Source organism: Austrofundulus limnaeus, unplaced genomic scaffold, assembly GCF_001266775.1.
Source record: "Austrofundulus limnaeus strain Quisiro unplaced genomic scaffold, Austrofundulus_limnaeus-1.0 Scaffold152, whole genome shotgun sequence".
NCBI lineage: Eukaryota > Metazoa > Chordata > Actinopteri > Cyprinodontiformes > Rivulidae > Austrofundulus > Austrofundulus limnaeus.
Genome location: NW_013952554.1, coordinates 817,939 through 829,241, shown reverse-complemented (window position 1 = coordinate 829,241; position 11,303 = coordinate 817,939). Strand labels below are relative to the sequence as shown.

The following is an 11,303-nucleotide window of genomic DNA, read 5'->3' as shown; positions in this document are numbered from 1 at the left end:
AAAAAAGCACAATGTCAAAGCAAACCGCACCAAACGAAAAAAAAGGCCATTTTTGGTCCGGACCAAACAATTGGACCAAAGGACTTTCCTGGTCTGAATACACCCAGAGTGTCAGAATGGTATATATTTATACTTCTCATCCAACCACAATTAAATTCACTCTATCCAGGAGACACAATTAATCAGGACAGTATTTTTTAAGTAATAACAACTTGGAATAAAACAGGAGTAATGATTTTCTACTTCTTACCTTTTTAAAAATGTAGTGAGTAGAAAGTACAGATAATTGTGTAAAAATGTAATGAGTAAAAGTAATAAAGCATGCTGAAAAATAATTACTCAAGTAAAGTACAGATAACCAACATTTCTACTGAAGTACAGTAACAAAGTATTTGTACTTAGTTACTTTATAACTCTGGCTTTTTGTGGKGTAATAGATCATTATGATTTGCGTGGCAGCAACATATCTCAAAATTAAATAAATAAACCGCTGGAAGAGGGAAAACAAAAGACTGCAAAAGTAACAGCTAGAGAAGTATTGTGCAATTTAAAATCTTTTATTTACATCAACCATAATAAAAAAGGAGAGGGACCATGCAGCCTGTTATGAGCACACAGCTCAAAAATCTGCCTCTCTAATGGTATGGGGGTGCATTAAGGTCTCCATATACTCCACCCGAAGCAGAACAGTCGAGGCGCGGTCACACGGTTGTTCGGAGTTTGTTTTCACACACTTTTCGTAGCTCCTGAGACAAACCAAGCGGAGCCCCTGGGATACGTCACACTGCACTCAAACTTCTGACCAATCACACAGTAAGCTCTTACGTGGACGGGGGGCTATAAAGTTCTCCCACCGGGTCGTGTCAAGAAGGGGCAGCAGATTCTAAGCTGCRAACCGAATGTCACGATTTTCATCACGAAACTGTGACAATAAGAAATGATTTCAGCAGTTTGGATGGAGCRTGCAGAGAGGCCTTTAGTGCTGTCAGCATTTTTATGCCATAAAATAACAATTAGTTTTTAAGGGACAGTTTCTTAGTTAAAACATTTGATATGTTTACTATGTTCCACAGTAATTGAAAAAGTCCAACAAGTAAATTACTTCTAGTTTTATGATATGAAATACTCATCTCCCGAGTCGTTTTCTTTTCCCTCTTTTTAATCAAGAAAGCTGCCTCAGCTGCGGTCAGTGAAGTGCCACCGACTCAGCCAGCAATTATTTCCAACTTAACATCTGTTTAAAAACAGCTGTGACGCTTTTTTAAAAAACGTCTCGACACGTTTAACGCTTACTTGTGGACTCAACCTGACAGAGTAACGTCTCGAAGCATCATCGGCATGAACAAACGCACCTTGATGGAAGCACCGGCGAAGTGGGCGAGTTGTTTGATGTGCTGACCCTTCTTGCCTATCAGGGCCCCGACTGCCTGAGTTGGAATAAAGAGGTAGACAACCTCCTGTTCTGGAGCCTGTTGCTGAAAGTGGGGAGAAAAAAAAGAAGAAGAAGAAATCTCAGAAACAAGACAAAGCTTTGATGTAACTCGTCAGACATGTGAAAAAAAACTGCAACATTTTGAGTAAACATCATTTTCTGGTTGTGTCTGAATGGAATATTTCCTTTTAGGGGTGTCGTGTCGCTGTGTGTTTTTGTTTTCCTATGTAACACTCTTGTAACTGAGGTTTATTAAGTGAGTTTTTTGCGAGCCACTGGATAACTTGGGGCCGTAAAGTCCTCTGCCAGACATATTTGTGGTGTTTTGATGACTAGGTGATGACAAGGCTGCCTGAGAAGCTGTAATCACTTTTTATTTACATTTTACATGCACTTAGTCTCCATTTATTTAAAYTGTAACATGATTAATGACATTATTAGACTTTTTTTCTGCTTAAAAGCCTTTCATATAACTTCAATACCAGAGTTTTAACTAAGATCATCTTTTGTTGTAGTTGAACTACGGCCGTTTTTGGTAAATCCTTGGAAATAATCAAACATATTATTATGCAATATTATAAGATATGTGTTGTGAAGTACTTTCAGCTCCAACCACAACTGTAGCTCATAATCTGTAAAACTGACAGAATTAGAGCCATCTTTGTCTGCAGGTAATATAAAGGCACAGTGTGTAGGATTTGTTGTTTTCAGCGACATCTAGTGGTTGAATCATCCTCCCTGGTCCTCCCCCCACCCCCACCCCCCGCTTCCAAACGCAAAGGAGTTGCTACGGTGTCTCTCAGGTGTCAAAAACCTTTAATAATTCCAACCGCGATGTCTACCAGCAGCTTCAGGGCTAGTGATGTTTCAAGTGGTAAGATTATGAGCTTTAATAAGTAAAATTATCCCAGCTACAATGACAGACAACAAATATTACATTTATAGTATTACAACTAAAACCGTTTTTGACGCCGCCACCGCATGAGCTTTTGTAGACAAGATGGCGGCTGCCTGTAGTGGCGACCCGCGACCATGGAGATATAAACAGCTTTTTATAAGGTAAAAATAATAAAACAAGGTCTTTGTCTGCAATGATTAACATGTTTTTTATTATTGTCATTAGTGATTGTCTCAATTTCGGCTAAAAGAATTTACAAAATCCTACACACTGTGCCTTTAAATGATTATTTTTTGCAGGTTTCATTTAAATTCATTTGGTAAAAAGATAATGATGAAATCTGAACGTACTGAGTGCTGGTGGGACATGGCACTTGCTGAAGGGACCCCGTACAGGCCGCCGAGATGTGAAGAGTGACCCTAAAAGTGACAAATAAGCCAATCAGGTTGCACCTGCTTTGAAAACTCAACACACTTACAACCAAAAATAATAATAAAAATAAGTTAAACACACACATTCAACATCTCCGTCTCCTGCTTGAGGGGGATTTCTGGGTCAACACTCGCAGTGAATCACACATTCGCACACAATGTCTCACACCACTCAGCCCTGACCTCATTGGACGAGCGAGCAGAGACTTTGTTTTACAAACTGACTCATCTCCGGAGAAGACGGAGGAGGTCTGCTCGTTTCAAACATTGTGCAGGAAGACTTGAGTCAACTCTGTAACATCTATTCCTTTTTTTTAAATTAACATTTCCCTCAGAAAACCTTTTATGGTGGGAAAAAAAGGGTGGGGGACTCACTAAGAAAGGGTTGTATCCTGCTGGTACCACAGGGGGCACTGCAYCACGTGGTCCAGCAGCAGTGGGTAGCACCTGCAGACCAGAGGAGAAGATGCCCAAACCTGGGATCAAGTTGGCCTGTTGCTGAGAAGAAACAAGAAACAAAGATTAATTTGGTTACAGTACAAGTCACAATAAAGCTGATCAACTAGGATTAAACTAAGTTATTTTTTAATGGGCTCAGACATTAACTAAGAACATCTTGCTGTAAGGGGGCACTGAATTTCCACAGTTTAGAAACAAAAAGGAAAGACTACATTTATTTTATATTTGTTCACAAAAAATGCTGCATCATTCAAAATCCAGTTTTGGATTTTAYTGGAGACAATTATGAAGCCTGAATTTAAGCATAAAGACACAGAAACAAACATTGTTTGCCTCGCTCTTTAATGTCTGTTTTATGTGATTGTTTACACAGCTGTTGAGGAGAAATCCATTTTAAATGAACTAATTTACATTTCAGGAAATCAGTCATCCCTTCTTAATTAGCCTCAATCAATTTAGGCCATGGTTTTGTGATTACAGGCAAATCACATTTTAAGATGGATGCATATAAAACACAAAGAACTCAACTACCTTGATTTGCAACAAACGACAAAAGAAATAGTGAGCCAAAATGAAGGAGAGAAGAAACAACGATCATGTTTAAATCTAATATTGTGATTGAATCCTTTTGTTCTGTTGATAAAATGCTGAGAGAAATTTCATTATTAAAAACAATATCATGCCAAAGCTTTATATCATGTCATAATGTCATTCCCTCAACAAAAACACACACAGAGTGTTGCTTTGACTCATTCATGCATGTTTGAGAAATACTTTAATCTCCTGTAGCCRTGTGGAGCTGCCTAAAAACCTGCTGGTACAAAGCACCGCCTATTTGTGCAAAGTTCCTCCCTGAAAGCATTGTTGTGAAGATGTGCTGAAGTGGGAGTGTCGGAAACGGTAGGAGGTTCTTAAAGAGACGGAGGCCAATTTAAAGGCAAAGTCAATACAGTGTTTTGATAACAACTGAACTTATCATGGTTATTGATTGTTTGATTGTGGTATAGAACCAACCTATGTGCCTGTACATACCCCCCCCCCCTTTAAATTAAAACCATCTTATTTTAGAAAATTTAGGCATTTTGGTCAAACCTTAAAACACCATTATGTGCACTTTCATGTAACAGTGTATCTGCTAGAGGTCAGTGTGAGTTGTGAATGACTGTGAGCTACTTCCATGCAAAACATCAGGTAAATATCTGTATATAGCCATAAATGTGCTGGCTATGGTCAACTAGCTGTGGCAGCCATCTTGAATTGGGTTGACTTCAAAAGTTAATCAGTTGTAGATGTTTGCCAGATAATTACTTTCTCAGAGTTTAATTGAAATACGTTTTTTGGTTCACAAGATATTTTGCCAACAAACGGGGTTGACTACATCAGCTAAAGCTGATATTTTGAACAAAGATATTGCACAAAATGTTATTAATTTTTATGTGTTGGTGGTGACGCTCAGCTTCTACCACACAAAATTATACCTTAATATCAGTGTCTTGAATTTTTGCAATTTTTGTWATTTCTAATGACAGTTAGAACTGGGTAGAGTGAAAGTATCATTAAAACCTCTTTATTGATTCATGAGATATTTTACTAACAGTACAAACAAATGTCCTCGCTTTTGGTGGTGGGTAATAACGATGAACAAATCAAGTAAAAATAATAAACTAAATTTTGCGGGTTTTGTCCTAAAAAAATGTTTTTTAACGAGATGTAAAATTTGTGGTTTTTGAATGACATTTATTTGTTATTATCCTAAAGAAAAAAACATATCCTGCCTTCAAAGTTACRTAACTTTACCACAGGACAACCTGCTGTAACCTCAGACAGTCCTGATCACTGGCAGTTTTGTGTAATATCCTCAGTGTCACACAAGATGGCCCCGTCGGCTCACCGTGGCGGCGGCGCTCAGCCCGACAGGTGCTGAGAACACTCATGAGTCAGAGCGATTTAACCCCACGCTGAGTGATACTTCCTGGTAATTGTTTTTGAGCAAATAATCACAATGAGGAGGAAACTATTGAACCCAATACATCAATAAGAAAGCTGACATTCTGTGTCTCTCTAGGGGTCACAGCTGTTACGTTTGACAGGCATCCCCACTAATAATAATCACTTTATCTGAGTTCCTTTTTTACATGTCTTCATTGCAACAATAAGCGTGCAAAACTTTCCTCCAGCTTCTCTTCATCTGAGGTCGACCTCGGCGGCGGCAGCGACCCAGCTGATGAGGTGTCRCGTGAAAGAGGAGCTGGGTGAAAGAGCAGCCTACAGATATCAGATGGATGCTGGGAAACGCAGTGTGTGACAACAGGAACACAGACACACGCAGCGGGGAGGGGAAGTGAGTCAGAGGCTTCGCACGCACACGAGCCCTGAGACACGCTGCGCTCAAACACACTGCTCGCTAATGAGCTGTTCAGCGATCGTTTACTGTTATCTCTTTACCGGTCGTGCTAATGCCGGGCGGTAACACACACTGGAGGGGGAAGACGATGTCATCATCGTTCACCTGTCAGCCCGTTCGAGTCACCGCACGGTCATAAAGCACGAGAAGGTGCGCTCACATTGATAGCAGCGATGTCGTTCTCGTACGCCTCCCTCAGCTTCTTCATGATCTCCACCTCGGCTTTGCAGCAGGCCTCCAGGCTTCCCTTCACTGTGATGGTCCTCTCAGGGTTGTAAATGGTTAAATCTTGTAACCTGAAACAGAGACACGAGTAAGCGCTGAACAACTGAAGGAGTTTCGCATGTTTTCCCCCAAAAAATTAGCAGCCATCTTTAACTGAGTTAGCCCCAAAGGTTAATCAGTTGTAGAAATATATTTAAAGGGGAACTATTATGCAAAGTTCACTTTTTAAAGTTTTTTTTTACTCAACTTTGGGTATGTACTTCTTAAAAAACAGTCCTAGGACCAAAAAATGCACCCAGGGGCATATTTACTGTAAGTAAATGTATTTTTAATGTATATTAACGACAAGTTTTATACTTCCGTCATTTTGTGATGTCACAAGCCGTACGACAACCCACCGGAACCTGTGTTCAGCCCCTCACCTAGCAATCCCCGGGTGAAGCTCCTCCTCCTCAGTATAAAAAGCCGTCATGGTTGTTGTTGTGCAATGCCCAGCTCATTTCACAACAAGCCTTCAATAGGGCAATGGGTAGAGAGTTGGACCAGAGAGTGGGAGACCAGGGTTTGAGACCGGCATGGACACAATTTAATTATTTATACATTTTCGTTCGTTATGAACACGTTTTCTCATGTACATCTAGCTTATTAAAGCCTTGTTAAAGCCTATTTGTTTGAGTTTCTGAGGTATTTTGACCGCTGCTGCTCCCTGCTCTGGTAACAGCATGCAGAGTGAGCGCAGAGCAGAGGAGGGGGAGAAAAAAAAAAGAAAGAAGCTGCGACCACGACTCTGCCTCTGAGTCTCATGTGGTTGTACAACGGAGCTTCTGCTATTATTAGCCATGCTAACGTAAACGCTGGCTTTGGAGGGCGGAGTTAATGTCAACAGATTTTTGGAGGGCGTTACCAACAGAGCTCATTAACATAAACAGCTCTTCTGAACTGAAGTCAGAGYAGGCAGAACTAGAAAATGGGAAATTTTAATTATCTGAGAATTATTTTGTGCATTAAATTGAATGAACATGGTCTGGATAGCCCACAGACATACCATAAACATTTCTAGGCCCCATAATTGGTCTCCTTTAATGGTGATTTCATAAAGGTTTAATTCAAATCTATACTTAAATTTCAAAGACAATTTAGTAACAGAATATATGCAAAAAGAGACCACAACAATAATAACTATGTTTCTGATCATGCATCGCTCAGCTCTGTCCATTAAATGGTTATTTGAATACATCAAATCATAAATGACCCTTCCTGGAACCATTTTGACTTGGAGGTTTGAATGAATCTTCTTTACAAGTTGGAAATTCACACGTACACACTTTGTACTCCACCAGCCATAACTAAGATTACCCTGTTGGAAAAAAAAAGGAGGATTTTTTTTTCTCCCCTCAAAGCCCCTCCAGAGACAYACGGTGCAGATATTTTCTAACTCTCCTCGCAGGCTGAGTGCTCTGCATGACGGGCGAGAAAAAAAAACTCGCTGTGCGAAGTGAGCCTTAAAACAACAAGTGTGCCAAGGTCAGGATGGGAACAGCAGCACGGTGACACGAGCACACAGGAGAAATGGGTTCATCCATCCGAGCAAAAAGCACCGCAGTGAGACATTTACAACATCTACTCTATAAATGAAAAAAAATGACCATTTCCTCCCCAACAAAAGGCCCAGTTTCTTCTTTTAAACAGGTTCTGATTTTAATAAAATATGCATAATCACAAAAACAAAAGTTTTAAGGGTGGCGCTATTATTTAGCACTGAAACTTTTTTACACATTTAGCAACTTTAGATCCTTTTATTCCCACCCATCTGACAGAATACAACTCTGAAAGGTCTAATATCATCTCTTCAGCTTTGTCTGCAGAAATTTAACTTTCCTGTTTTATCAGACATGGAAGACGATCAAAAAAAAAATCCACAGAAATTATTTTTGGATGATCTGTTTGCTTTTCTCTGAGAAACTGCGTCTATTTCTCTGGGATCATTACGTCCTCCGAACAATTCATTAGCTCTAAACCAACGAAGGTTTCGTGAGCGCAGCCTGCTAAATGAGGTGTAATCACATCCCCTCTGATATCGTGTCCTGGAGAGAAGGAGCTGCAATCAACTCCTCACGTTTGCTCTCTAAGAGTTCAGTTAAGCAAAACTTGAGAGATTAATGAGCGGGAAGGAGGGCGTGGCCGCCGACTCACGAGGAGATGGTTATCTTGGTCCCTGTCTCCTCTTCGATCTTCTTCAGGTTGCGGCCCTCCTTCCCGATCAGCCGACCCACGAGGCTGTTGTGGGCGAGGATTTTCAGAGGGATGTCCTCCGTCCTTCAGAAACAACAAAAAGAATTAGGCAAACCATAAAAGACCCAAAGTGAACAACTCATTTGAATCAGTTCAGTAAAATAAAATTAAAAAAACAGGCCTCTTTTTTTCACACATTTTGTTCTTTAAGCTCAGTTTGGCGTGTTTTCACTGACAACTAAATTTAAGAGCTCCAGGAGTTTGGAGATATTTGCTATTTGTTTGATTCTGATGTTCGGTGAGAACAAGTTAAAGAGTGACACTCTACAGACGAGACCATAATCACCATTTAGTTCATATTACTCAAAATTACTTCCCAACTCCCTGAGGGTAGGAGTTTGAAGGTACTTTTCCCGGAATTGGAAGGGTTTTTAATTCGATTTGATGTTCATACAATCCCTCATTGACTCCTGTTTACAGGAAACAAGACAGCGATAGATACAACAGCTCAGAAAGGGTTTCTGCTCAGAAGCTGAAACACAGATTTTTTTTTTTTTTAGCAGATTTGCATCTTTTTTCCCCAAATAAAACCTCTATCTTTTTAGTTGGAATATCTAAAACATTTGTAATACAACAGACAACAGGTTTGATGGAAAAAACAAAGAAGGCCTTGCAGATAAAAGTACTGAATCATGGTTACGTGCCTGTACTGACATTCGGATCTTGCTGGTAAATTTCAAAAATATTCCAAAGAAAAACAGAAATTGTAGGCCTTGTAATTTGGACAGAAAGGGAGTCACATTTTCTGTTGAGTTCAATTAAGATAATTTTCCATGACTTTGAATTAACCTTCAAATGTCATGAAGTGCTGATGATGGGCAGGAAAACACAGGAATAGGATTTTAATGTTCAAGTTTTCAATTTGAGGAAAGATTTCATCCTAAAAAATGAGTCTAACAAAGATTCTGTGTGGGTTTGTGAATAAAATATTAATAAAACACTTGAACAAATAAGTTTATTTTGTGGACCTAAATGAAAAAGAAGCACGTAGTCTGCCAGCTAAATGTTTCTGAACACAAAAAAACTGTCGTTTCAGCCTCATCTATATTTTTGTGTGCAATTGCAGGGTGTGAGTGCAGAGTTATGGTGGGGTGTGGTGGAGGGTAACCAGATGCTGAGGGGGGAGGGGGTTCTTTTTGAGCCTGGATCCGGACACGTGTGTCTGTGTGCTTTAATCTGTACGTGTAGCTCCGTCCCGCGGGGTGAAGTTAGTTTGGGGTGAACTGTTGTGGGGGTGACGACAGCTGTGTAAGTTCAGAGGCCACATTTGGCGGTTTTTGGTTTCGGTGGGTTATTTATTTATTTATTTATTTATTTATTTTTTTTTCCGACTCGGTGAAATCACAGGGGCGTGGCGGGGACAACCGTTTGCATTTCTGCAGGTGTGGCACTCAGGCGAGGCACAGGGGAGTTATTTTGTTGACACAGAGCCGAGGTGCGGACGCTATTGTGACTTTTGAGAGAAGGATTACGACCTTGACTGATTGGGGTGGATTAGAAAGGCTGAAGGAGTTTTGTGATTTATAGGGCAAACAGTTCTGTTCAATTCTGACAGAAACAAGATTGATTTGCATTAAACTTTAAGATTATTCTTTTTTTTTATTTTTCACTTCCTCTGAAGGAGATAAATTAGTAGATTGAAGCCACACTCATATCTATATTTATGTTCACCCAGCAGTTGTTCAGCTTAACTCAGTGTTTAGACAAGAAATGAAGGGAAAAGAAAACCCTGGCGCTGTCCAAATGTGGACTTACTGCTCTTAAAATGTTGTTTTTGAATGACAATTCTGATTTTAAGAAAGATAAAAATAGGTGTAAAAAATGGGTAAGAAAAATAATTATACTTAATTTACAAAGTTGAAAAATATGTCCCACAAAAGACACAATTTTCAAGGCTGCTCATGTTTATGGCACGTTTACACTTCTAAAAATATTCCAGTTGAACAACATGCATGTGAATACACACGCCGACGCATAATACAAAGCATGGTCAAAAACACTCTGGTGTCATACAGGTCATTTGAAAGGCAGAGCTACATTTCTGCATATAAATGCCCAAATTTTCTCTTGAATAAAATAATCCAGGATGTAAGATAAAAGAAATGTTCACCCAGTTAATGCGTTAAAAAAGCAGATTAAAAGTTGCTGTTTGAAGCAAACAGGGGTTTAAAGAGTTGCAAAAGGTGCAGCGTCTTGTTAAAAGTGTCGAACTCAATTAGATTTACTGTCCTGGTCTGCTAGATGCTAAGCTGTGATCACGTGTCGACCCGTGTGCTCCATGTGTTAAGTGTGTCAGTGATCCAGGCCAGAGAAGTGTGCACGGTGAGATTAAAAAAAACAAACAAACAAAAAAAAAAACTGAGTGCAGGCAGGTGAAGGGTTAAGATTATAGTCCTGCAAACATTATAGCTAATCTCAATCTGTGGATTGTTCAGGCTTCAGATCAGCACATTTATATGCAGTTCTGGGGTTTGTGTGTGCAAAAGTGCGAGCTCACATCTTGGTCTCGTTGGCCTCCTTCCTCATGATGTCCAGGATCATACGACAGGCGGAGGAGCAGCCCTCGGGGTTTGAGTGGATGGTGATGGGTTTTTCTGCTGCCCCTGCATTTTCCTTCCGGTGAATGTCCACCCTGAGAGAAGAAATAAGGATCAGGCTAATCAAAAAGGCTCTTACAAACCAGTGGAGACAAGAAAGGAAGGCAGCAACTCTTAAAATCAGCATCAAAACGAAAATGCAGTGTGAATTGAGAAAGCTGCAAAAAGCTGACGTTTGTTACAGCAGGAGAAACTGAGCTGTTAAAGTTAAAACTATCAAAGCTAAAATCAGCAAAACAGTGACTAAAAGGTAAATTAGCAAAACTGTAGCTAACAGCTAAAATTAAAACAGCTATAGATGAAAGTTACGTGCAACAAAGCTGYAGCTGAAAGATAAAATTAGCAAAAAACAAAATTAAGTACATCTCTAGGTAAAAGCTAAAATAATCTAAGCTACAAAGTTATTAGCAGCAAATCTGTAGCTGAAAGAAACAATTAGTTAAAAAAAGGCTAAAATTTGAATGTAGCAAAATGACTTAAAAGCTAAATTGAGCAAAACAGTAACTAAAAGCTTACAGTAGCAAAACCAATGCTATAAGAAAGGAGCATAGTAATATTTCAGAAC

At 39.6% G+C, this 11,303-nt stretch overlaps 1 protein-coding gene across 2 annotated transcripts in view; it reads right to left on the bottom strand.

Annotated features, from left to right (window-relative positions):
• igf2bp2a (insulin-like growth factor 2 mRNA binding protein 2a) overlaps positions 1-11,303 on the bottom strand; it is a gene marked incomplete at its 5' end in the record, with an annotated part of 62,006 nt that overhangs the window by 3,455 nt on the left and 47,248 nt on the right. The window contains 6 exon segments of one of the 2 annotated variants that reach the window (XM_014016711.1): positions 1,353-1,475; positions 2,681-2,749; positions 3,137-3,259; positions 5,785-5,920; positions 8,043-8,165; positions 10,639-10,773. In XM_014016711.1, coding sequence (XP_013872165.1) covers positions 1,353-1,475; positions 2,681-2,749; positions 3,137-3,259; positions 5,785-5,920; positions 8,043-8,165; positions 10,639-10,773 — 709 coding nt within the window. 2 annotated transcript variants of the gene reach the window in all.